This window comes from Pollachius pollachius, assembly GCF_949987615.1.
Source record: "Pollachius pollachius genome assembly, chromosome: 19".
Lineage (NCBI taxonomy): Eukaryota > Metazoa > Chordata > Actinopteri > Gadiformes > Gadidae > Pollachius > Pollachius pollachius.
In genome coordinates this window covers 17,254,527-17,282,107 of record NC_136952.1, presented here as the reverse complement: position 1 = coordinate 17,282,107, position 27,581 = coordinate 17,254,527, and the positions used below count along the sequence as shown (strand labels likewise).

The following is a 27,581-nucleotide window of genomic DNA, read 5'->3' as shown; positions in this document are numbered from 1 at the left end:
GGCCGAGTTCAGAGAGGTTCAGGGAACATGGTCCGAGGGCTGGGGAGCCCGGATAGGAGGGCCGCGCATAAAGGTGTCAGCGACAATTTACTATTCCAACCTGGCCCTGCCCCCACACCCTGGTCCAGGGGGACCTACAACAAGCGCATCACTTAAACATTTTGCGAATGCCATATTAGCGAGTAGCCTGGGAACTTGGACCAGCCTGGAGGAAGGGTTTAAATCAGCAGGGCTCCAGGAAGACCAGCAGAATGTGAGGCAGACTGGACTCAGTCGAAGGCAGAGCCAGTAGGCCGTGGTGGAGGAAGTGGTGGAATACAGCTGACTATTCAGTCAGACCTTTCAAACACTGATCCTGAATACCATCAAATATATACTACTCTTGATAAAGTGTGATTGCATACAACAATCATTTACATTTAGATCATCAATCATGCATAATGCATCTACAATCCCAGTAAATTCACATTGTGAAGACAAAACATTGTCTCAATTCCACATTCACCTTGATGGTCTAGATTACTTTATGGTACTTTAATTACCATGAATTAAAAAAATAATTTAAAGACAATAAGCATTAAAATGTTCCTAGCTAGCTAATGATAATTCAACATTATGATTAGCCATTACCAGAGCCAAAGTGAAGTTTGTGGTTTTTAGAAAAGAGGGACCTTAATATTGAAGGTATTGATGAGACAATGGAGTGAACATGCTGAGTTACAGATGTTTAGTTTGTCTTTAACTCAGTGAGGATCTTCCTCTCAGCCCTCTGTGGTGGCCGGCTATAAGATGGTTCCTCTCCCCCGACCTTAAGGCTTTCTACCACTCTACACACTGTGCAGCTGGGCGTTCATGGACTGCTTTGTTGTGTGTTCGTGTCTGCATGTCTTTGTTTCATAGACAAAATTAATGGTTTCTCAGCAAAAAAACTTTTATTAAATAAGTCCAAACAGTAAAACATATGTCATTTAAATAGGTAGAGGGGTGATACAAAAAACGCTATATAAACTGTTTCTACATACAAATGTACATCCGAGCCAGAGTTACAACCAAGGCTGGTTACAACCCATTTCAAAGTGTTTCACGTCAGTGTATAGTGCCTTTTGTCCACACACACACACACACACACACACACACACACACACACACACACACACACACACACACACACACACACACACACACAGTTATATACATTTCATCTACAACCTTTCATCTGTACAATAGGCCAAAAACAAGCAGCAATGCAGTCAGTATTAAAAGTGTAATTACAGACTTTGTGGCTCAACATTTTAGAAAAACTACTCTATCTATATACTCTTTCCCACTGTTAAATCTCTTAGTATGAAAACATATGTACAAGGTGGCTCTCTGTGTAGTAGGAGAACTAGTTTGGGACGTAGGGGGAGAACTTGGTGGGGAGGTGGTCTACGGGGTAGACTGTAGGGGCGGTCTTCATGGTGGGCGGTCCGTTAAGAAGGGTCCAATTGCACTGAGTCACCACTTCCACCAGGAAGATCTTCAGCAGCACCTTGGCAAACTCCTTCCCCACGCACATCCGGGATCCCCCCCCAAAGGGGATGTACTGGAAGCGGGAGGAGGAGGAGGATGAGCTTGCCTCCCCTGAGGGCATGGCCATGAAGCGCTCCGGCTGGAAGTCCTCCTTGTTGGGGATCTCGGCCACGTCATGTGTGTCACAGATGCTGTAGATGACGTTCCAGCCCTTGGGAATCTGGTAGCCCTGTGATCAGAAGAAAGCCATGTTGTTCATATTCACAGTACAACCACAAACTGCTACTAGTCACAACTGCTTATTTATTTCACCTTTTTAAAGATCACCTGACTTGCTATTTCCATGTCTTATCTCATTAGTTTAGTGTCTTATCTCGTTAGTTCCTAATCTCATACAAACATACATACATGCATAATATATGAGTATATAGATCATATCTGGATGATAACAGAATCCAGCATTCTCTGAGTGAGGGCCGGGGGTCTGGGGCTTACGTTGAGCTCAAAGGTCTTGAGGGCCACACGGAAGCCCCCGGGGACGGGGGGGTTGATCCTGAGGGTCTCCTTGATGACGCAGCCCGTGTACTGGAGCTGGTCCAGCACCTCCATGGTGAGGTTCTGCAGGTCCATGCCACGCTCCTCCTGCAGGCCCACCAGCTCCTGCCTCAGGCGCTCCACCACCTCCGTGTGGAGGCCCAGGAACATGACCAGGGAGGTGGCCGTGCTGGCCGTGGTCTCGTGGCCTCCGAACAGGAGCTCCGTGGCGGACTCCTTGATGGCCTGGGAGGAGACAGGGGGGACACGCCGTAAGACACAACGCCGTGGCAGAGGGGCCCTTGAGCACTTCAGGGTGCTTGAGCACAGAGATACGGGCTGGATGCATTCAGATGACAGGTTAGAGGAGTTCCGCTACTAACAAAACCACAATAGTAAGGCATTTACCATTTAAGATGTATTCCAAGACAAACTTAAGTTAAAAAAGTAGTCGAGTTCAAGCAATATTGTCTGAACATTAACACATGTTTAATAAGTCCCACTCTGACTGGACTGGTGCATTCTAGGTCTCTTGTGTGAATCGTGCCTCATTCGAAGGGAGGGCTCCGTAGGCCTAGGGCTCTGTAGGCCTAGTGCTCTGTAGGCCTAGGGCTCTGTAGGGCTAGGGCTCTGTAGGGCTAGTAGTCAGTAGGCCTAGGGCTCTGTAGGCCTAGTGCTCTGTAGGCCTAGTGCTCTGTAGGCCTAGGGCTCTGTAGGGCTAGGGCTCTGTAGGGCTAGTAGTCAGTAGGCCTAGGGCTCTGTAGGCCTAGTGCTCTGTATGCCTAGTGCTCTGTAGGCCTAGTGGTCTGTAGGCCTAGGGCTCTGTAGGCCTAGTGCTCTGTAGGCCTAGGGCTCTGTAGGGCTAGTAGTCAGTAGGCCTAGTGCTCTGTAGGCCTAGTGCTCTGTAGGCCTAGTGCTCTGTAGGCCTACCTGCATGCTGAAGGGCTCGGCGTTGTTCTTGCTGCTGTCGATGAGCTGCTGTAGGGCGTCTCGGTGTTTACAGCCCATCCCCTCAGAGTCCTCCTCGAGCTTCTTCCTGATGTTCTCCTCGATCTTGGAGTGGATGAAGTTCCTGGCCTTTAAGCCCTGCAGCACAGAGGGGAGAGGAGAGCTTAGCCCACGCACTCTCAGATGAGCAGCAGATGGATGTGCAGGGAGACACCAGTGGCATAACTCAAGTTTATTTTACACCATAATGGAAAAATAACCTGGTTCTAAACAGTGGTCCACACAATGTGTGGTTTAAGAAACACATTAATAATATTGACATCATAGCCTAGAGTTATTTGGTCTACCAAATATTAAATTATAAGAAATACGATAGATACGAAGTAGATTACCAAAAAACGAATAATATAATATATAATATAAATAATCCATTTAATTGATTTGAGTCCAGATAAGTTCATATACATGAACTTATCAACTTGCAGTCTAACGGATCCACATACCCGGTACAGGCCGCTGAACGGGACGTCGATGGGCAGCGAGAACAGGTTCTTGATCATCTCCTCGAAGGCCTCGACCAGCTGCTGCTCATCCGTGCGGATCTGTTCCGGGTCGAAGCCCAGCAGGATGCGCATGGCGATGCGGAACATGAGGCGCTTCATCTCGGGGTAGACCAGCACGCACGGGTCCCGCTGCAGCCAGTCCCGCACGGCGGCACGCACCTCCTCCTGGATCACTGGCACGTACTGCTCCAGGGCGTCCCGGGAGAATGCCCGCATAATGGCCTGCAACACGTCCACGCATTCGTTAGTTTATATTCGACGCAACAGCCGAAATCGTATAAAAGGATCAAAGGGCGTTATCGCTTGATCAATTATTCCTAAATGACTATTCTTGCATGTTTTTTGGTTTATGTTGGTACAACTGGACATCGCATACATCTAAGAAGTTATCAGATATATTGGTAACACTTCCACTAAACGACCCGTGAGGACAGGTGAACCCTCCCCGGACCACACAGGTGTAGGTCCTACCTTCTTCTTGGACTTGTGCTGCGCGCCGTGTACGTTGGAGAGGGTATCGGAGCCCAGGATGGTGCGCACGGAGGCGGGCCACTGCGCCGCAACCAGCCGGTGCTCCCCCAGCAGGATCTGCCGCACGTTGTCCGCCCCGGTGACGCGCACCGTCGGACTGCCGAAGAGGTGCGTGCGGTAGATGTAGCCGTACTTCTGCCGCTTCATCCGCAGGAACTTCCTCCTCTGCACAGATCGAAACATCCACACGTCAGCCCCCGAATAACAAAACACGGCTGCGTGTTCAAATGGCAATGCCACTGTCATATCGTGAGGAATATCCCATCGCTATACTAACGTCAGTCATAAAAATGTGCATGCATGCATTGGAGACCGATCTGCATAAGAGCATTGCAACATTTAAATGAACGGTTGAAATGCGGTGTCTAAATACAGTGGAGTCCCGCAGACATGTGTCCGTGTTTACCTGGAGCAGCAGCTGCAGGGTCTCCCCGAGGAAGGGCAGCCCCATGGAGCCGGGGGGCAACGGTCTAGGACAGCTCGGGTCCCGGCCCCGGATAAGGTACACCTCCCACAGCTTCACGGCTACCAGGAACAGCAGCACGGGCAGGACGATGGTACACAGCACGGTGGCCAGCAGCGTACTTAGAGCCATGTTGTGGTGATTGAATCCCTTCTGAAACAACTGGCTGCGTCTGGTTCTAGTTCTAGTTCTGCTCTCGGCTGCTGCAGACTCCAGGACGCGGGTTCGCTTCTGAGGGCGGAGGAGGTCGGCGCGCGGCTTTATAGGCTCCCCGCGGCCCGTCGGCAGCATGCTACCTCCTCAACGCCGCCGCAGCAGATCAATTAGTTCACACAAAGTTCATCTTTAAATGTGGGTGTGACTTGGCCCCGCCCCCCCGCTCGGGCCGCTCGCCTCTCCTCGCGCACCATTTGTTTGCTCGGCCGTCGTCTTTAATCCCCTCCACCTCCCGGTGCTGCTCGCGGACCATCCGCGGCGGATTGAACTGTGAAAAGGTGATGAGTCTCCCCGGACAATAGGACCCCATCCCAGGGTCTTTTGTTGGGGTCCTCGGCGGTTTTGGAGCCGCTGGAGGAGCAACGGCGACGCCCGCGGCGCCTCCACATCTGAAGTACCGCTCCCCCCCAGCACCGCTCCGGGGCCGGTGGAACCAGTACCGCTATCCCCCAGCACCGCTGCGGGGCCATTGGGACAAGTTGGATTTAAAGGTTCAGTCGAACTTTAAATCCGTTCGACCAGCATGCAATGGTGTGCCCGCGGAGAATACAGAGTTATTAAGCTCTAGCTGGACGCTGTAGACCGAAACGCACCTGATAGCAGAGACCTGATCTAGACCTCCTCTAGACATTAGACCCGTCTTCTACACCTTGGACACGTCCTCTACACCCCGCCCAACGCCAACCTGTCTACTTCAGCTATAAAATGGTATCTCCTCTCTAGTGTAGGGTGCAGCCCTGGGTCACGAGGAGAGAGAGAGAGAGAAATGGTGGGATAAATAGTCAGGGAGAGAGAGAGCATAAGAAAATACACAAAGTATTTTGGAGCACACATCTTGCTGTTCGAGAGAGAGAGAGAGAGAGAGCGTCACAGGGTTACCGCGGGCCACAACAGAGCTGCAGACGCGCGCCCTCCTCTACATGTGAACGTGTTTTTACGCCGCGGCGTCAGGAGGACGTGTGTGTTTGTTTGTGCGTCGTCAACAGGGAAGACTGAGGGCCAATCGGTCAGCTTTTACAAGAACACATTACAGGGATGGATTTCTCTCTCTCTCCCCCCCCCCCCCCCCCCCCCCCCCCCCCCACACACACACACACAAACTCTCTCTTTCAGTGTCACCCCCGTGCAGCGGAGGGTGCCCTGAGTTTCACCCCGGCGGCCCAGTGTTGTCGGCCGGGGTGAACCCGTGAGACTGACGTCCAGTTATCATTACCAGGGTCACAGAGCAGGCGGGCCGCAGCACGGCCCATTGTCTGGCGAGACGGACGGACGGACGGACAGATGTCTGATGATAAGAACCCAGCTTTAAGGCTCAGGCCGACATGCGCAATGAGGCTTGTTGGTCCATACTTCACGTGAACGACCGTACATCTGGCGTACACGCGCTGCACTCACGAGGGGCTTTATTGAAACAACGTGCACGTGTGAAACAGGATTCCGGTGTGAAACAGGATTCCGGTGTTAAGGTGTGAGAGGACAGGGTTGGGGGAGGGGGGGTGAGCGGAAGTTCAAGTGTAGCGGATCATTGCGTGGTGTTTACAGCCCGCGTCTGACGAACTCCTCTACAAGCTCCATAACATGCGGACCAACACGTCAGGGAACATGTACGCATGCGTTGTACCTGGACTACAGCGCTGTAGTGCAGGTCCACGCATGCGTACGTGCTCCCTGACACCAATGCGAGCCAAATGTCCACATGTGTGTGTGTGAGTGAAATAAAACTTTGCGGTCTCGCAAAGTTTATTTTACGACCCTGCGGGGGCCTGGAACAGATGCGGGGGGGGGGGGGGGGGTCGTGAAGGACAGGGCGGCTGGCGGACACGTTCTTCAGCGTGCACCGTCAGCGTTTTGATCCACGAAAGCGAACGTCCCAACAAAAGCCCGTTGCCGCCTGAGCGCGCGTCCGTGCGTGCCCCCCCCTTCCGTGCACGTTGACCTGCTGGTGACCCGCGGACACGCGGACCCTGACTTCTTGGTGAACTCTCAGTGTGCACAGTCTCGCCAAGTTCACTGTTCATCAAATAACAGAGAGAGAGAGAGCGGAGAGGGACAGAGAGAGAGACAGAGCGGGGGAGAAAGACACAGAGAGTGAGAAGATAAGGGGTAATCCGTGTCTTTCACAGGTCCGTTATAGAGTTTAGCCTATGTCAAATGATGGAATAATCTCATTATTATGCTTCGAACACTATTGACAATAAACATTAAACCAAGCCACAACTACCACGCGCCCGGTACAATCAGTGCGTATGCCGTCTAATTAGTGACGTAATGGATCTGTGAACAGCCTGTACCATCCTTCACAGGCAGCGGGACGTTTCGGCCTCTGATTGGTCCGACTAGAAGTCAGCTTCAGGACGCCTCGGCCTCTGATTGGTCAGACTAAAAGTCAGCTTCAGGGCGCCTCGGCCTCTGATAGGTCCGACTGGAAGTCAACTTCAGGACGTCGGTGATGTAAATCAGTTTAATCCACCTTTTTCAGAAGACCCATGGCAAGAACTCAAAGAGGGGAGGGGGTCACGGGGTTCAGCTCGAGGTCAGCCCCCCTCCGTCTAATATTGAGCATCTCAAAATTTCATCAGACTGACCTTATACAGCATGTGTCTGAAGGCTTGACGTTATACCATAGCTTTACAGAAACAGAGCTATGAATGTTGATCTAAATGTGTCTGGTTGAAATTAGAACTATCGCTGTCATTTAGGCAAAGAGGCACCTTTATTTACATTTAATCAAATAAGAAAGCAACAAAAACCCATCAATAAAATGTTTATTTTGGATGACAATTGGTTTACAGGTCAAGATGAGTTCTTCAGGACTTCATGTCAAACAGTATTGGCTCCAGCTTCACTGAACCATGCACCACGGGCTCACTGCGCTCTGCCTCAGCACCAACTCCCAATCAACCAGGACTTTATACACCATATTCACTCTGAGGATTCATTCAATTTCTAATGCAAATAATGTACGAATGATGCAGTATATACAATGGCGATTACAAGCAACAGAAAGGCAACAGAAAATAAAAATTAAATTAAAAAACAGTGCAAAATGCCTGCTGAAGCACAGACCTCAAAACAAACAATGAAACGTCAACATATGATATGTGACATAACAAAAACAATCCCTTAACAATTACATTTTTCATGTAGTTTTCCATCGGGAATCATTCATAGGTGCTAAGGTTACCTGCTAGCATGACAGCCTGCTAGCACGACAGCCTGCTAGCCTGCAGGTCAATCTAACCAATAAGTTATTGCTGTGCTGCGGGAACATGTAGAGGAGAAGACCTTAAAGCTTACATTTCCCTGAGGGGAACAACATATTTCAAATGATAAGTTAACAAAACAGATTTTTGTTTGAAGGTAATTCGGTCACTCAGACCAGTGGGGGCGCTGTTGTTACCCCAGTAGGTGATTGGGTCACCCCGACCTGTGGGGGCACTGGTGCGCAAAGGATTATGGGTGTTAGAGGTTTACGTAGAGGGGTTTAAGTAGGGTTACAATGTTGTGTTTTTAGTGTTGAAATGTGGAACCGTGACGCAGACTATCAGGAGGGCCTTCTGTGTTTGTCTGGTTTGAACAAGTTAAACAAACAAGCAATTTGGAGTTGTGCTGTGGCTGGGACACACCATTGTTGAATTTAAATCTCTTTCTCAGACATGTGTATATATATATATATATATATATATATATATATATATATATATATATATATATATATATATATATATATATATGTAGAACAATATCCATGTGCGTGACATGCTGGAAATAAAACAAAAACATTTAAAATGAATGATAAATCTGCACTGCCAAAAAATTCCTTGATCTACATGTTCAATGCTTGCTTGATGTTCACTTTTATATTTCCCTGAGCAACCCACCAGGGGAGATTCCCTATTCATTCTGGATCCTTCATCCTCATTCACCTTTTCTTGTGAGAATGTGAATGTTATTCCCGTGGGCCGTGACACACAAGTCCCTGCTGGTCCTGTCCGAGCAACGGCCCACCTCTCTGTCTGGTACTCTGAGCTTTAACCTTGTCATATGAACAGAGCCAGGGCCAACGGCTGTTTCTCCTTTCCAGTTTTCATCTGATAAAAAAAATTAACAACGCTGAAAAAGCTTCATATTAAATATCACTTTGTATCACAGAAAAGTAAATAATAAAATGCTAATTTAGGCCTCAAAGCCCCCAGAGAGACTGCCGAGCAGTAGTACTGAGGACCACACAGGATTGACACTGCACTTTAAGTGGAAGCTCAGAGAGAGAGAGAGAGAGAGAGAGAGAGAGAGAGAGAGAGAGAGAGAATAAGAAAAAAACACCGAGTATTTTTGTGTACACATCTTGCTGTCCACGTGAACATCAGTCTTAGGGGACGTCATCATTCATCCACTGCACACCGATGCATGGTGGCAACCAATAACCCAAAGTACAGAATGAGGCAGGTCTAATATGGCTGCTTCTGTGAAGACTTGGATGGCATACAAAATCATGAGTATCCATCCTGATCAAACACAATCTGACCATTTTCCTCTTCCTAATGGGAAGCGTCTTGTTTCAATATGTATTTCGGCAGAGTTAAGGGTGCAACACCCCCTAACCCAGGTAGACTGGGCCTGGTGACCCCCTAACTCAGGTACACTGGGCCGGCTGTACCAAGCCTCCCTTAGACCTCCTGGAACCATTGCACTTTCACTGAAACATTAGCCACCCTAGTCACTAAAATACATTCAGAACATTTGACTGGCGATCTGTTTGTTTAACAGTAGGTAATATATGTTCTTTGTATGCGTGTATATCATTGAAACTTCATATTCAGTCGCGTTCGTCCGAAGGGGCAGTATGTGAGTGATGCAAACATGCCACGACTCATGGGTTAGTCTGCAGCTTTTGTTTTAGATATTCCACTTTGTGTGTTGTGTGTGTGTGTGTATTGGTCTCCATGTGACCGGACCCCCAGAGGCGGAATAAGAAAGAGGCCACCACAGAACGAATAGGTCACACCTCTGTGACATCAGAGGGGTGTAACCAACAGTACTACAGATGTGGACCGGGGACACGTGGGGGATGGATGGAGCATTTTTTAAAATATATCAAACTGAACAAATTGAACAAATTGAATAAGTTAACAGGCATTAAGAGTTGCGTCTCAATATAAATAAAATCCCACTTGCCAACAGCTTGTTCTTCAGGTGAATAGCCCGTCTCTGCCACCAAGCTCTGCCTCTGGCTAGTCTGGCATTGAAATGTGTGTAAGGTGAACTGGAAGTGCTCAGAGACACACCAGCGCAAGATCATGTTCGGTTGACCAATAATCCATCCTTTGCGTGGTCATCTGCACCTACGTCCTAGATATGCCTTGTTCCAAGTTGAGTTTGACTTTAATATGTCAATAGTTCCCACCTCTGTCCAAAGCTAGAGAGTGGTGGAACTAGTTTCATATTATAGCATGGCTGTTGTTTGTTCTGCTGTGGTCCCACACCTGTCCACCGGCATACAAACCCATCACCATTCCACCAGTCATTTGGAGCTCCGCAATCTATTTATCATATTCATGATGCCCTTTCTACCCGACTTGCTTGGTGAAGCAAACATGGAGGGCAACCCAATTTTTAGACTTTGAGAAGCTCAAAGCCAAGCACACAATTGGTCACTGAAGATGAATGAAGAGACACAATTCAATGCCAGAACCTCTGGGGACCTCTGGACCCCAGCCAGGTAGCTGGGCTGGACAGGGCTGAACACTATTGCTTCCGTGTCAAATAAAAAAAGATCTGAACCTTCGTTGGCAATGACCGAGACCTTTGTTGAGAATGCCATGCCCTTCAGCATATTTAGAAGTGTGCGTGTGCGTGTGTGTGTGTGTGTGCGCGTGTGTGTGCGTGCGTCTAGGAGTGCAGCGACATGCCATTGACGAGGCTCCTGAGCTGTTTCACCACTGTCTCGATCAACTTCTGCTTATCCCGGTCATTCTTCCTGAACTGGGAGAAGATATTGTTCTTCTTACTGGTGTCCTTCATCCTGAAGGGGGAGAAGAGCACATATTGATGGACATGAACATGAAGATCTTTCCTATTAACTAGTTTATACACGTAGCATCTGTCTTTTGACTAGTTTATACATGTAGTAGCTGTCTTATGACTAGTTTAGACATGTAGTATCCATCTTATTGACTAGCATATACATGATGATCTGTCTTATTAACTGGTTTACCGCATACATGTAGTATCTGTCTTATTGACTAGTTTATACGTGCATTATCTGTCTTATTGACTAGGCAAGGCAAGGCAACTTTACTAGCATAAACATGAAGATCTGTCTTGACTAGTTCATACATCGAGAGGTCTATCTAGAAAGGTGGGGACAGTAAGATCAGGACTATCTAGAAAGATGGGGACAGTAAGAGTAAGATCAGATCTATCTAGAAAGGTGGAGAGAGTAAGAGTAAGATCAGGTCTATCTAGAAAGGTGGGGACAGTTACAGTAAGAGCAGCACCCTACCCCCTGTAGACTCTGTGAGACAGCCAATAGCAGCACAGAGAAGGAGAAAGGAGAGCGACAAGTGAGGAAAAGAAACAGTGGCCCGGACAGCCAGAATACAAACTACACATTCTAATTAGCTGCAATAGGGCAATTTCTAAGATTTAAGATTTGAGCCTGCCTTTCGGGTATTAAGGCTGCTACACACTGGCCCAACTGTTGGCCATCTGAGACTTGGATGAGTTCGGGAACAAATCTTTTCTGTGTGTTGGAAGCTTTGGAACCGTGCGGACCGTGTCTAGTCCGATTCCACATGCAAAGACTGAGAGAATTGGCGTCTGAGGATTGGAGCCACTGACTGGTTGTGTGCACACAACCAGCGAATCAGCGAGGTGTGTGGGAGGGGCAGAGTAGCGCCACAAGACAAGCGCCACCCAATGTTAAAGGAGACATATTATGGTGTTTTCCCAACAAGTACATGAGTTCCAGAAAACATGTTTTTGAAGCTGTTACTGGAAATAGCTTTTAGGAAAAAAAATCTCACCTACTACTATTCCCCTCTGTTTCAGTCCCTTCAGAATGCCCTGTTTCTGGTGTCTGTAGCTTTAATGCAAATGAGCTGCTGCCCATTGGCCAATGAGCTGTCAGAGTGAACCACTGCATGGAGGAGAAGTGATTGTTGCCGTTTGCGGACTCCTGGAGCTCTATACCTATATAATATACATAATATAATAATAATATTCTTATATAATATGGGTATTTATATAATATTATATCTAATATCACGCCCTAAAGCTACGTGCGCCTCGGATGATATTATGAATCATAAAGACTGCGTCTGACGTCTCTGGTACTTCGGCGGCAGTTCAGCTCCCGGAGTACACCCGCCGGAGCTACCTGAGTCGGGGGGACTGCCAGCGAAGCTTCAGCGGCAGTCCGGCGGGGGGACTTGGCGGCAGTCCAGCAGCTCAGCTCCGGGAGTACAATCCCTTTCTCCTCCATGTCCCCTCCTCCGGACTGTGAAGCTTTGGCGGCTGCCGGGCTGCCGCTGAGCTCTCCCCCGCCAGAGCTGCTCGTCCGCTGGTCCAAAAAATCTTAGCTATGCTGTGATTGCAGGGGGGTGGGGAAGTGGGAGGTAATATTCAAATGTGCCCCCTTCCTACGTAGGAGGGGGCGCCGAAACTGACTCGCTTGTTTGGAAACTGTAGGCGGGGTACTTTCAGAATTGCATGTCTCACTCAAAAATCATGTACAGACTTTTTTCAATTTTCTATACGTGTGGGAGCACCAGAGACCCAAAACAACACCCCAAATCCCAGGAAAAGTGTTGTTTTCATAATATGTCCCCTTTAAGGAGACTTATTGCATCTCGCGCAAGCGCAGATCGTACACGCAACTTTTGCATCTGGTGTGGGCCCCTTTAGGAAAAAGTTTTTAAATAATGTGCAACTCTACAATATTATCGATTTGATCTTGTTTATGGTGCTGATTTAATGTCTTAAAGTGGCAATCTGGAAGAACCCTGTTTGATTGTCTGGGACTAAAACAAAACCTGTTACGCCGCTACACACACAAGCCTGTTTGAGAGCGAGCCTGGGGGTCGGCTCCGCCCCTCTCCTCTCCACCACACCCCTCTAGCAACCTTCTTAATAATGCAGATGTAAAGGCTTTCATCAGGCCAGCAGGCTCCTCCAAGATGTGGTGGAGCCCTGACAGACATCCTTTACATGGAGATCTTTGGAGTTCCTCTCTAAGCAACGGGCTGATTTAAACTAGATGTGTGCTGTTACCCTACAATATATTCCCATGCAATCCCAAGAAATCAGGCCATGTCCATGAAAGACTGGTGAAAGCACCAGGCATGAGACGGCCAGTGTTGATTGAGTCACGGTGGTGTGAGCAGTCAAGCGGGAGGGACTCACTTCTCCAGCAGGGCCAGCGCCGTGGTAGGGTTCACCCTCAGGTACTTGGAGGTGGGCTGCCCATAGTCCGCCAGGTAGGTAGACCAGTCCCACACCATGAACAGATCCAGGAGCTGTACTCTCACACACACACACACACACACACACACACACACACACACACACACACACACACACACACACACACACACACACACACAATCAATTTCCATGTTTCTCCCATGCAGCAGGTAGGTCTGACTAGAATGCGGCGTGTCTTCCACTTAGAACTGGCACCAGGCAGCCCGTAGCCCAAGGGGCTGGGACCCAATCCCCTCCATCAACAGAGTCAGAGTGCGAGACGCGACCCAACGTAGAGGATAAGAGTCTAGACCCCTAGAATGTAATCTGTGGGAGACTTCCAGGGCATGCAGAGTCCTGTTATCTCCACGGCATGAAAGAGGCTCGCTGCTTTTGTGACAGGGGCCGAGTGACAGATTGGATAAAAGATGGGAGACGGCAGATCTAAACAGGCAGTGGCCAGCGCTGCTGCAACAGACAGTAAAACAAACAGAGAGGCTCTAACACACATGGACACATTCTGGCTCAGCGAGAGCCAGAGAAACAGAGAGGGAATGTGATCTGAACATGGCTAAAAGCACAGGCAATAGCATATCTGTTTCATATATGAACCAACCAGGGGTTAGACATGGGTTCACTCTACTCCACCTCGTGGATCACTCCCTCCAACGCACATCTTACATTCTACGGTGGCGGGAACATGTGGGGAACATTGAGGGGCTATAATTTGAGGGTAATTTGCCATAGCATCCATCTGATATTAGTGAGTGAATGCTTTGTGAGAATTTCTGTTTGAATTGACTGCATGCCCTCCTCTGGATGAGACAATTTAGATTTAGACCGCTCCCTGCTAAAGTTCAAGTTCAGTTAAAAGTTTTATTGGTCACATGTTTGCATTAAAATAAATAAAAAAAATGGTATATAAATACAAAAGTGCATAGAAAGTGGTGCAGAAAGTGCAAGAGTGCCAGTTATAGTCCACCGGACTATACTTGCTCAGGTCTGACCAATCATAGCATCTCTCCCCTGTGGCTGCGGGAATCCATCGCGCTTGTCAATATAAATCACATATGCCGTTATCAACTCAATGGTGGAAAAAATGAAGGGAGGAGGCTGTATGCTCTGGGTTGTTGGTTTTCAAATTCTCTCTCTTTACAACTCACATCTTTCCTACATCAAGTTTAGGAATATTAAACAACCATTAGAAAAAGGGATATGATTCCTATGTTTATGGGTTAAGATAGGGACAACAAACTCTCTCCATGGGAATTGTATGTGAATGCATTAGGTTGAGAAGAGGAACGATGCATCATGGTACAGAAGTTCCTTTAGTAGTGTTGATTTGATAAACCCAGTGAACCAACTAATTAGGAGCTTCAGCTCTACCGAGTACTTATGGCCACATTAAGGTGAAGGAACCTCAGCTCTACAGAGTACTTATGGCCACATTAAGGTGAAGGAACCTCAGTTCTACAGAGTACTTATGGCCACATTAAGGTGAAGGAACCTCAGCTCTACAGAGTACTTATGGCCACATTAAGGTGAAGGAACCTCAGCTCTACAGAGTACTTATGGCCACATTAAGGTGAAGGAACCTCAGCTCTACAGAGTACTTATGGCCACATTAAGGTAAAGACACCTCAACTCTACAGAGTACTTATGGCCACATTAAGGTGAAGGAACCTCAACTCTACAGAGTACTTATGGCCACATTAAGGTGAAGGAACCTCAACTCTACAGAGTACTTATTGTCACATTAAGGTGAAGGAACCTCAACTCTACAGAGTACTTATGGCCACATTAAGGTGAAGGAACCCCAGCTCCAAAGAGTACGTATGGCCACATTAGGGGGATCTCTGGCTAACCTCCACCTACTGATTTCTGCTGACCCCTTATTTATCCCAAGGCCGAGATTAACTGTGGCTCCTGTGTTGGTGGGACTAACAATGCTCTATCTTTCATGGGATCAATTTAGTTCAGACACACACTCAGAATGAATGCACACCTACTAACCCAAATAACCATGGGGGACCACGTTTCTGCATTAGTGTTTTTCACTAAGGTCTGACAATTGTTTAAAGATGATGTGCATGCAGATCTGTGGGCGTATTACAGTGAAACAACCTCTACATGACCTGGACTTGTTGATACAGAACCAAACCCCAGGCTCAGCTTAGCAGGTCAACAGAACTTCAAGTCCCCATCAACACTTCACATACCAAGGCAGCAGCCATTTACCATTGAGCCACCAGGACGCTGTGTGTGTGTGTGTGTGTGTGTGTGTGTGTTTGCGCGCTTCAGAAGGAGCGGGGGAGAGAAGGAGAAGAGTGTGTAACGTTAGGTGAGTGGGGAGATAGCAGCCGCAGCCATTCGTTCTGGAAGGTCCTGGAGGGCAAGTGGGAACGGAGACGTTAAGGAGAGGGGAAAGGTGAAAAGGTACAAGTGAGGGTTTTGGGATCTGAACGAGAGTGGGAGAGCCAGGACTGAATCTCAGGCTTAGTGCGAGGGTTTAGAGACTAGTGCGAGGGTTTAGAGACTAGGGTGAGGGTTTAGAAACTAGGGTGAGGGTGTAGAGACTAGGGTGAGGGTGTAGAGACTAGGGTGAGGGTTTAGAGATATTGAACGAGAGGGGGAGAGCCAGGACTGATTGTCAGGCCTAGTTCACACTCCCTCTTAAAGGCAAAATATTTTCGATGCATTTTTGTTGTCATATTTGTTGAGATTCTGTTTATATTCCGACAGCAATACATACATGAAATGCTTAGACAAAAACAGAAACATCGGGTATCCGTGACTGTCGAAGGACTGTGTAACAAGCCTGTACCAATCTGATGGCCTACTCGTCTGTCTACCTAGCTACCCGTCTGTCTACCTAGCTACCCGACTGCCAGCAGAGACTCGTTACCTATCACCGGAGTCTTCCACAAGGCTAGCAGACCTGTAGCTAAAACTAGCGAGCTAGGCATGTGTTCTGGGGGAGGGGCAACAGAGGGAGGGCTGAAGGAGAGGTTCCTCTAAACGGCCTACCCCAGCTTTAATGAAGGCTCTAATTCTCTCTAAAAGAATTGAGTATGTGGAGCACTTGGTAAGAGAACATCAACTGCACTTTTGATGAACAGGGCCTAAAGTGAGGTTTAAAGAGCAACGTTTTCTCTGGGAATGTGATTCAAATGAGTGCTTTTTATTATAACCTGAGTGGAGCCGAACACACCTCGTCTTTAAGGGACAACACTAAAACGTACTGCAGTCAATGACATTCAGGACACCCAGATGAAGAGATTGTGGTGTCATGTTGCCTGAAAGCAAGCCAAATGTCTTAAAGTATGCCTGATAAGAGATGAGAAGTAGCCATTACCTGTCTCAGGTCAATAAAGGCCAGTTGGAGAGTGTCTCCTTGGAAACCAGGGACCGGCTCCGAGCTCGCAAACACTGCAAAACAAACACAAAACACCTTTACTAAACGTTAAATTAGCATGAAGACAATATACTACTGCTAACATATATTCCCCGCATTGTGGAGGGATTCATATGAAACTTAATTCCCATTCCAAAACTGTCTGAGTTAGATTTTAATATACATTTTAGAAATATTACAGGGACCCTTATCCATTTGGAAATTGGTACAATATCAGCAAACTTTTTATTCAGAACACGAAAAATACAAAAATTGAGCAAGTTTCTCCTGAAAATCGATTGTTCTTTATATATAATTAGCTATATATATAAAGCAAATGAGGGAAAAAGTACTACAATCTATTTGATTCTGTTACTACTGCTTCAACATATTAGGGTACAAAGCTGTAACAGCTTTAAAGTTCCAACACACAGAACGCTAAAACAAACCCCACCAAGCTTCCTTGGGATAATCATCCCTCTATTAAACTCCAGCTGACCCAGCACACTTACACATGAACACACGTGCACCCGCATACCAGTATCTCCTGCCTGCAGAGAGCTTCAGGGAGGATCACCAAGGAGGTGTTCACAGACATGCACCAACCACATGCCTGCTATTGAGACATATCTTTCTGCTTGAGACACCGTACAATGGAAAATTGGCTTTTCATAAGAATTGACACTGCCAACTACTCAGCAGTGGTATGCTCAACATTTCTACATGTCATTTCATGTTCTCTGCTTGCCCTCACTGAAAGCCTGCCACAAGCTAACAGACACAAGCTAACAACTGCAAGCTTGCAGTGTTAACACTGCTAGCCAGCAGTGCCACCCAGCAGTGCACCTGTCGCTTCCCCAAGATTGTCCTGAAGGCTATGTATTCAGGATGGATACACTTGTAACAGAGGCTGTCTAGTAAGAAGAATCCATCCATCATATTACATATTACACCTTTAATGGTAGTGAAGTAGCTCTCCGTCTTTAAAGAAGCCCTCATTCTCAGGCTTGTACATATCTTGATGATATCTTGATAACATCAATAGATCTTCTATTGAACCCAAATACCACCATGCTAACAAGGACGAGTTGGATTATCACCAACGACCAGGCATCCTTCCTGTGTGAAATCTGTTCAACCGGCCCAGACTGGTGAGACAATCATCTGCACTAGCTGGAGTCACCAGGATAAGGACCCATTCTTTATATCACCAGCAGCTAAATGTTCATTTGCAATGTTAATTCCAAACAGACTTTAATTCTATTCTGAAATATTTCACCGCCACTAACGGAGAAAAAATGACTTATTTTTAACACTAAACCATGCTGCATCATTTCTTCTTGAAGAAGAATGCAGCTGTTGACAACCCCAGAGTGAAGTCACCCAGAGTATTCCTTGTGTGGGCCAACATGATACATTAGTTTGAGAGGGTCGGTCCGTCTGTCTGTCACAGCAGCTCTTCACATACCAGAAGAGGTTCACCCAGAAGTCATTGGCCGACGTTGTGTCATGCAATACGTCAAACATAAGATGGAACCACTTTAAACCAGGCCCGTGTGTGTGTGTGTGTGTGTGTGTGTGTGTGTGTGTGTGTGTGTGTTTGTGTGTGTGTGTGTGTGTGTGAGTGAGAACCGGTGAGTCAGAAGGTAAGATAGAAGACAAAGAAATGGTTGAGGTTCAGACTTTCCTAAAGTGTAAATTAATCCCCGTTTCAGTTTAAATTCGAGCACTACAACATAAAAAAGGGATTTTCTCAGAAGAGTTCTCAGAAGAGTAGGCGGTGTAATCCCCATGGTAACAACCCACGCCCATGATGAGATACTGTTTTAAGCGAGTGTACATCATTGGTTCTAATGAGAGACGTGCAGCAACTGGACGCCACCTAAGGCCGGAGCAGTGGACAACCTTCACAACTATTCGGCGGACCAGAAAAAGATTGGATTTTAAACCAGCCTTTTTTGCATTATGCTATTTTTTATTAAAATAAATACAAATAAACTGAAAAACTTTTTTTCAACAGAACAAAGTAGTTAATTATATTTATAACTTTTGAATCAGCAAACAAATGGGAGAATCCTGGCCTGGCGGAGTTAAATGCAAGGTCATTCGTTCATCTGGGTCATTCATTCGGTTGAAGTTGCTTTATGTTGATCTCCATTGGTAACTGCCTTCAGTTTGAACCACTAGTCAGCATTAGATTCACCTTAATTCTCTCCTGTTCAAGTCCTAGCCAAACTATGTTGACTCATGCCTCCATCTCGGTGGATGTGGAGATGCACCACATGCAGACCCACTCACGTTCACACTGGATGACGTCCAGGTTGAACTGCTGGACGGCCCCCATGCTGATCTGCTTCAGCTCGCTGTCCATCAACATCTGCAGCAGCGAGGTGGACAGGTGCTTGCAGGCGGACATGCAGGCGGTTTGGGCCACCTTACCCTGGGGGGGGGAGGAGCAGCAGGGAGCAGGGAAGAGAGGGACAATGAGCAGGGAGTTTAGAAACAGGCAGGTGAAGCACAGCGGGAACATGGATAGCAGCAATTTCTTCAGATTAAAAAAATCTGATTATGAATTTTACTTTTTCACTTGAAGTAATCCCTATCCTTTTAATTACACTGGAAACTATAATTTATGAGTCAAAAGGTTTCAATGTACCGTATTCTTTTTTAATAAAGCGACATCTATAAGATGCAGGCGCGGTAAAATGGGGTTGCATGTTCCAAATTCCCACAAATAAGATGCTTCGTAGTATAAGTCATATCTTTTTAAATATCTTGCCACCCGAAGACTTGTAGCCCCAATGCTGGTGTGAAAAAGTCACCAAATTGTTTAAATAGTTCAATGTTGCTTTATTCACAGAAAATACGGTATCAGGCGACATTACATCAGAAACAAGCAAGTCTGTTTAGTATTTCAGAAAAAAATGACGTTAGATATTCTAAGAAATACAAAACCCTGCACAAACACAGAAGTGTGAATGTGTGTTTTAGTGTTAAACTTCCCCTTCCAGGGTCTGCGGTCACAGGGTGACGAGCTCAGGATGGGCTGCTGTAAGTCAGACGCCCCAACGGTGCACATCAGAGGAATACGTGATCCCACTACAGGGCCCAGAGCCTTTTACACCCTCCTCCTGCACTACACACACACGTTCAGACTTCCAAGCTTGACCCAAGGCCCATCCCCTCCAGAGCATGCTGCAGTGGCCTCAGCATGGAGCTCACTTCAGGGAGATCATCGTGTGAGCATGTGAGGTGAGTGGTATGCAGTAATAGTACTCATGTTAAGTTGGACTTGCAACAGAAACACAGACAGAGACCACCACTGACAACATTGAGACCAAGACGTGCAGAAACGGTCAAATCCGGGCATGATATGGTAGACAATATATTACAACCCAAACTCTGTTGGTAATTCATATTTCTGAAAGGTGTGTGGAGGTAAAGGGTGGACAGAGGTGAATCTGATGAGATGAGTGTTAACACAGAAATTATGATTCACCAGGCACAGAAACAGTTCTAGAGTTGTTTGAATACATCTTAATATAATCCTCTCAACAAACCCAGCCAATGGGAACATGGACAGGAGGCCAGACAGATGGTCATTGTTCAACCGAAGATAAGACTTCTCTTTAAAGGTGTCCTCTAAACGGGATCTAGGTTAATATCGTTGAACCTGCTGCAGAGATATTCACCTAGGTCCCTGGAGCCTTTACAGTTATCCTCTATTCTAGAGCACGTTTCTGCATAGTGTAGCTTTAAGATGTATATTTTTCCTATGTTTGACTTTGGTAGTTTGACCATCTTCTTAAACACGTGGTTTACATGTAAAGGCAATATTAACCAGTTTTTTCAGTAAGTACTAATGTTGGAAAAAACAATAATAATAACAACAAAAGCAAAAGTGGGCCTGGTCTACACTCATCCCTGGTACACGCCTACGGCCACATGGAAGCAATGGAATAAAAATCATCCAACGTTGAATTTGAAAAATTGTATGCACTCATAATGTTCACTGTCAAAATCAGAGATTTTTAATCAAAGTTGTCTTATGGCATTGATAGTTGATAGCACTATTCCTAACCCTAACACTAAAACCTAGTTCAGCATTTTTCAGCATATAATATGCAATATAACACTCCTAATAACACATAATATAGGTAATATAAGCAGCCGCCTTGAGTTACTTCAAGCACAAATCTGATTTATTTTATTATTGCACCTTTACTGATTTTAGATTTTTAACTAACACATATCAGACCGTTGCGGAACAGTCCAGAGGACGGTCACATGGAGTTGCGGAGTGGGAGGAGAGAGGCGACAGGTCTGAACGGTGAGGGCCGGGATTACGTTTAGTTCACACCGGCGGCACCAGCTCACGCACGGAGACGATCAACTGGGGTTTAACATTTCATCTCGTCAGCCAACTAAAACTGCAATGATGTGTGGATGATGGCTGGTTTCAGCAGCCTCACCTGGCCGAGTCTGACTGGACTCTTGGGCTGGGTGAGGCTGCGCACCTGCTGCACATTGAGTTAGTGTGCTAACCCTAACCAGCCATCAGCACATACACTCAGGGATATCTCCTGGATGGCAGTGGAGCACCCTTGTCATGTTCATTATCATCTATGCAATACACCAGAATCAACCCCACCACCCTGAGTCCTTTATGTTTGGAGAAGCACAGAAAAGTCACCAGGGTGGAGTGTGGTAATGGACTTTGCTACAATGGCCATCCAGGAGATCTCTCCCTGACTGTGTGTGGAGATGGTTCGTGTAACCTGTGCACACCAATTACTCGATGGTGTGCAGCCTCAGAGTCCAATCAGACTCGGCCTGGTAAGGCTGATTAAACCAGCCATCACCCACATTCAATTCAATTCAATTAAATTACATTTTATTTGTATAGCCCTTAATCACCATTACAGTCTCAAAGGGCTTGCATGCACATACTGCATGCGAGTGCTTCCACACCAATGATTTGATTTACTTTATCATTTGAAGCCACTATTAGTAGACCACTGAAGCGTGGGCCACCGGAGAAGGAAGTATTGGTAAGTAAACCATTTCATTAGCGACATGAGGTGTTACCAATATCAGTCCAGAAAGTGTATTGTGGGTTCCAATGATTAGGTGGTGTTCAACCAGGGAGGGCTGGTTTTCATCAAATACACAGAAAAAAGCTGAGCTGATTGGGCAAGGCTGCTACCCATCATGCATCTGGGTGGACCTTTCCACATGTGATGTCACTTGAGGGTATATAATGAAAGGGCTTAATGGCTAACCAACATCACATCTCCCGGTAGGACTGGGGTCTTCTAAGGTATTCTAGAGTCTATGGATTCTGCTACCGAACAAGTTTGGTAAAAAAACATCCAGAAGTATTGTATCAGGAACCTACAACAGAGCGCAACGTGGCTTTTTGAATGTGTATCTGCTCCTGATTGGTCCAGGCGAACACCCCCCCCCCCCCCCCCCCCCCCCCCCCCCCCCCCCCCCCCCCCCCCCGCCTACCCTCCGAACAGCGCCCTGAGACAGACGCCTGAGTGATGGAGTGAGACAGAGTTCAGGATGACGTCTAGAGGACTAGGGCGGTAGAAGCATGCTCCCTGGGTCTGAGTGGGCTGTAGCAGCGTGACGAGGCCAGGCAGGGTACTCACCGACATAGACGCATGGTCATTGTTGTTACTCTGGACAGGGAAACCCCCCACACAACCAATATAAACAAAACATAAGATCCAAGGGGGGAGGGAGGAGGAGGAGGAGGAGAAGAAAACAAGTGTGGAAATAAATAGACAAGAGGATGTAATATTCAGGTCTGTCATGCATAGCTAGGAATCCATCGTTTAGTAAATCAAATGAGAAATCATAACAGAAATCAAGTAAAAGCAGCGCTTGTTGCTAATGGAAGTTGCAAAATCATTTGTATAGATCTTAAGAAGAAAACGATTTCACTGCGGGGGTGGTAATAAACATGTAATGTTCATGACCAGTTCAAAATGGTGCCAAATGACGTGGGCACTTTGAGCCAATCAGAGCCAGCGGTTTGGATAAGCTTACGTGGCTACGGTTTGATTGGACGGTTTGGTTAGTGTTTAGCAAAGGATAAGAAGAGGAGAAGGTGGGGTAGGAACAGCTGGAAACATTACAGAAGGCATGCATTTTTTGGGGGAACAGGGTGACGAGGTGATTGGCTCTGCCTAAGCATGCTCTTCTCTCCGACCCTATCTCTCATGTCCCGATCACATCCAACACACTGACCACCGCCGGTCCAGACGCCTCTAGAGGAGTACCAGCCAATACTCTCCTGCTCTGAGTGCCTCATCAATGGGTTGTGTTCTTTTCATGGACTTGTTCAGAAACTCTGTGGCAGTTTGCTTTGTGATTCAGGTCTAGATTATTCTCATTATTATCTACTCTTAAAGGAGACATATTATGGCGTTTTCACAACAAGTAAACATAGTATTTGAGTTCCATCTTTTTACCGCTTACCGCTATTCCCCTCTGTTTTAGTGTCTTCAGAATGCACTGTTTCTGGTGCCTGTATCTTTAATGCAAAATGAGCTGCTGCCCATTCACCAATGAGCTGTCAGACTGAACAACAGCATGGAGGAGAAGGAATTGTTGCCGTTTACGGACCCCTGGAGCTCTATATCTATATAATATAATATAGTATAATATAATATAATATAATATAATATAATAATATAATATATGGGTATTTACATAATATTATATCTAATATCACGGCCAAAAGCTTTGTGCGCCTCGGATGATATTATGAATCATAAAGACTGCGTCTGACGTCTCTGGCACTTCCACAACAAGTAAAGACTCGTAGTGGGGGATATCTCGGCCATGGTTGAGAAGAATTGGGGGAAAGGAACTTTGGCCTTGACTCTCCAAAGTCCATGTACGGCAACATGGAGGAGGAAGGGATTGAACTCCGGGAGCAAGGATGCTGAACTGCTGTCGAGCTCCCCGCGCCGGAGCTGCCGATCTGCCGCCGAAGCTTCGGCCGCAGTACGGAAGCTCCGGCGGGTGTCCTCCTGGAGCTGAAAAGTCCGGCGGTGGTAGCTCGGCGGCAGTCCGGCAGCTCAGCTCGGGGAGTACAATCCCTTTCTTCTCCATGTCTCCTCCTCTGGTCAGCCACCGGCAGCATCGGAGGGGAGAAAGGGATTGTACTCCCGGAGCTGAGCTTCAGCCGAGTATCCCGCCGGAGCTCCTCGTCCGCTGGTCCACAAAATCTTAGCTATGCTCTGATTGGAGGGGAGTAGGGAAGTGGGAGGTAATATTCAAATGTGCCCCCTTCCTACGTAGGAGGGGGCTCTGAAACTGACTCGCTCGTTTGGTAACTGTAGGCGGGGTACTTCAGAAATGCATATCTCACTCAAAAAATCATGTACAGACTTTTTTTAAAGTTTGTATGTGTGTGGGAGCACCAGAGACCCAAAACAACACCCCAAATCCCAGGAAAAGTTTTGTTTTCATAATATGTCCCCTTTAAAATAAAATTATCATCTACCCTTAAATGGGATCTACAATTGAAACATATTGCAATTAACTTACACAACTATTAAACTGTTGATTATAATAGGAATACAAAATGACCATAACCAATATCTATAGAGCTCCTTATCTTTTATCGACCACATAAGAAACAGAAGTTATAAGCGAGTTAGGTTTTTTTATAAGAAGCAACTAGAGAGTAAAAGTGACAAGATAGTTTCTAAAGATAAATGCATCATTAAGAGGAGAATATTTAAATGAGCCTAAATATCTCAAACAAGTTCCTATCCATCATTCTTGTCTGCAGCCGTTAAACCCGTCTTTCCAGTTTGGGAGCCACAGTCAGTAGAACCATCTGGAGGAAACAGCACAGTGGGCTGCGTTGTTGGATCACGTGTCATCCACAGGAGGAGGGGTGACCTACCGGCAGATGGGTGAACACCTGGAAGGTGGAGCGCAGGAAGTTGATGAGGTCCATGAGGTAGCCGGAGGCGCGGCCGTCGGACTCGGCCATGCACCACTCGTAGTCCGCCAGCTGGATGAACTCGTCGATCTTCTGGTTCAGCTTGGTGTAGATCTCCCCCTCGGCGGCGTGGCGCGCGTCCTGCAGCCACAAACAGAGGCTCAGACCCACAGTCCTACACGGGCCACAAGTACAGGCGCAAACCCGCTGGGGCCCGAAGGAGAACAACCCGGAGTCATTTTGGGAGAGTTATCGGGGACTGAGAGGACAGGGGAGCTCCACTGGCCGCTAGCGGATGTGGTTAGCCTGCTAGCCTCAATGTGTGGGGAGTGTGGTACCTTGAAGGTAGACAGGCCGTACAGCCGGGTGGTGTGCACGGCCTCTGGGGACACTGTGGTGATGTTGGTGATGAAGTCCTCCAGGTACCTGCAGGCTTGCTCCAGGTGGGTGGTGTTGATGATGATCTGGACCAGCTGAGACATGGTGGACCGGAGGAGGTGAGGACACCGCACACATTCAAGGTCTTCAACACATCACTAGCTACCAACCATCCGGAGGCGGCAAACATCTCAATAAAGTGTTTTGTTATTTTACAATGAACGTTGATGGCCTCCTCTAGCAGGAAGCCATCTAGGTCATTCATAGCCTTATCTGGACACTGGAGAATCAATAAGAGGCTGATATTAATCTATATTAACTCCATATGTGTTATTTTATGACTTAGTAGGACATGAATTGATATTGAATGATCATTTGGGATTTGTCTCAGAGGTTAAGCGTTTAGAGGACAGAAGGCGCGGTTGCTCAGTGTTGTAGCCCAGACTCTGACGATGGATCATTCCTATTGTTTCATGTTCTCCACGTGGAGAAGCTCCACCAAACCTCATCTGTGTCATGTTTTAAATGTTTCATGTTTTCAGCTTTTCACTAAATTCATAATAAATAAACAAATTAATACAAATAAATAAAAGGAGTAAGGATGGATGCTAACCAAAGGACAGCAAGGTCAAACCAGTGTTTGGTAGCAGAAGGAGCCGTGGGGGTGTCCTACCTCAGTCAGTCCGATGTGCGGTTTCTTAATGAGGTTCTGCAAACAGCCACTGAGTGTTCTGGTCAGCAACAGATTGGTAGACTTCCGTAGCATGTCATCTATCTCCGTAGAGCTGAACGGGAGGAGAGAGATTGAATACAAACATGGATAAGCCTCCCAGACGTTTAAACCAGGTTCAGTAAGGACGGTGTTGTACTAAAACCTGGTTATGTATGAGCGTACGGGATCTCCCCCCTGGCCGGTTGTAAACGTATAGAAAGCATCAACGTAAACATCTCTTGTTCAACTGTTCTCTTTGCGTCGCCATCTCACTGAGAGTCAAAAGGCTTGTGTACGCAGGGCCGTTGAGAAGGGAGTTCCAGTCTATTTTCTGAAGGAGCCACTTACTCTTTGGACGTGCTACATGCTAAATTCTCTCTTGCACACCTTTGCAAATGGCTGTGAAAGTAAACATGCTGAATCATCACACCCCCAGATGTTTAACATCTGCTTCTTCTGTTAGTGAGCGCCCACAGAATGTTGTAACCACATGTGATGTATGTCGATGTGTGCAGCATATGCGGGAGGGTATAAGCATAAGGCCTGCATGCACGCCTTTGCATAAGTATATGGCCACAGGTTTTCTTGAGCCGCGTTTCAACCAGAATGATCCATAACTTTTAGCCCTAGGAGCTACACTCCAAGAGATTAAAGGTTCCTCCAGCCCCTTGTTGTCTGCGTTTTAACCAAGCTCTAAAGAGCCCAGAAGGTGGGGCAAATAATGGTCTGTCACGTAAATGCTTTACATCAGACACTTGACAAATAAAGGACATGACAAAGCCAGAAATACTGAGAGAAAAATCAGACCAATACAATCATTTTGATTTAACCCTCAACCTTGAATAGCCAGTGAATATGAGCGTTTGCTCAAGTTGGTATCAAAACAAAATTATTAATAGTAAAAATTCCCACCATTTGTTATCAAAAGGCACCAATATTAACGTACTGCAGAAGAAGGAAACATTGGCTTGTAGCACTGACTGCTATCGAGATGAATGGTCAATACGTAAAACAGACAGCGATCATGATATAATCAGAGCCTTGAACAGAAGTAGTCAATGGAGTGACTGCTCCTGTTTGCTTGCGTATGCATCTGTGCCCATGCGTTCCTGTGCCCTGTGGTCACACACACACCATTTGTCCTACCTGCGATGCAGCGATTCAGAGAACTTAAGGCTGGCGTAGATGAACTCCTTGACCTGGGTGTAGATCTGAGGCACAGACTGAGACATGGGCAGCTTCTTAGGAAAGTCCTGCTGCGCACACACACACACACACACACACACACACACACACACACACACACACACACACACACACAGGTTGTACTTAACATGTGTTGCTTGTGGCTTCATCACTGTAATGTTTGTGCTAGTGGAAGGCCCATGGATAACGTCAAACTATTGAATTCATGTATTTAAAGTGTTAATATATAATATATATGAAGTATATCCGTTTTTCAGAATGGTCTGAAGTTCATCTCACTGATTAGACCACAGTGGACACTTAAATATATTTTTCTATATCGATTTATCTTTATAACCATCGTCAACTCTACACTCTACCGGGGATCGCACCAGCAACCTTCAGGTTAAACAGCCAACCCGCTCTACCTCCTGAGCTACTGCCGCTACTGCCGCCCCGTAATGGTTTATCAACACCTTCAGCTGTTCATGACTTCATGGCAGTGCGGCGTTTAAAAGCTGTGTGTAATTAAACACATGAAGGGGATAAAGACAGCAAAGTAAAATCAGGCAACTTGATAACCCTAATTATGAACGGCCCTGATCCCCGTCTCCTAACTCCTCACTCTATGTCTGTCTTTACACAAGGCATTTAGAAACTAAGGCTTTCTATTCATCTGTTCCACGTGAATCTGCAACCTAAAAAAATGTATC

General features: G+C 46.7%; 2 protein-coding genes across 4 annotated transcripts in view; both read right to left on the bottom strand.

Annotated features, from left to right (window-relative positions):
- Positions 1–919: 919 nt before the first annotated feature.
- cyp26a1 (cytochrome P450, family 26, subfamily A, polypeptide 1) lies at positions 920–4,854 on the bottom strand. The gene is made up of 6 exons (XM_079756437.1): positions 4,495–4,854; positions 4,029–4,253; positions 3,498–3,779; positions 2,977–3,132; positions 2,008–2,292; positions 920–1,741 (listed from the first exon to the last, which is right to left on the bottom strand). The coding sequence occupies exons 1-6, from the start codon at positions 4,840–4,842 to the stop codon at positions 1,388–1,390; spliced, it is 1,650 nt and encodes a 549-aa protein (XP_079612563.1). The 5' UTR covers positions 4,843–4,854; the 3' UTR covers positions 920–1,387.
- Positions 4,855–8,519: 3,665 nt separating this feature from the next.
- Positions 8,520–27,581, bottom strand: part of exoc6 (exocyst complex component 6) — a gene marked incomplete at its 5' end in the record, with an annotated part of 51,157 nt that continues 32,095 nt past the window's right edge. For 2 of the 3 annotated variants that reach the window (XM_079756978.1, XM_079756979.1), the window contains 8 exons: positions 8,520–10,789; positions 13,171–13,283; positions 16,586–16,659; positions 18,923–19,064; positions 24,555–24,734; positions 24,932–25,066; positions 25,645–25,756; positions 26,830–26,939. In XM_079756978.1, coding sequence (XP_079613104.1) covers positions 10,657–10,789; positions 13,171–13,283; positions 16,586–16,659; positions 18,923–19,064; positions 24,555–24,734; positions 24,932–25,066; positions 25,645–25,756; positions 26,830–26,939 — 999 coding nt within the window. In that variant the 3' untranslated portion in view covers positions 8,520–10,656. The remainder of the gene's footprint in view (positions 10,790–13,170; positions 13,284–16,585; positions 16,660–18,922; positions 19,065–24,554; positions 24,735–24,931; positions 25,067–25,644; positions 25,757–26,829; positions 26,940–27,581) is intronic. The other variant, XM_079756980.1, reaches the window with a different exon arrangement.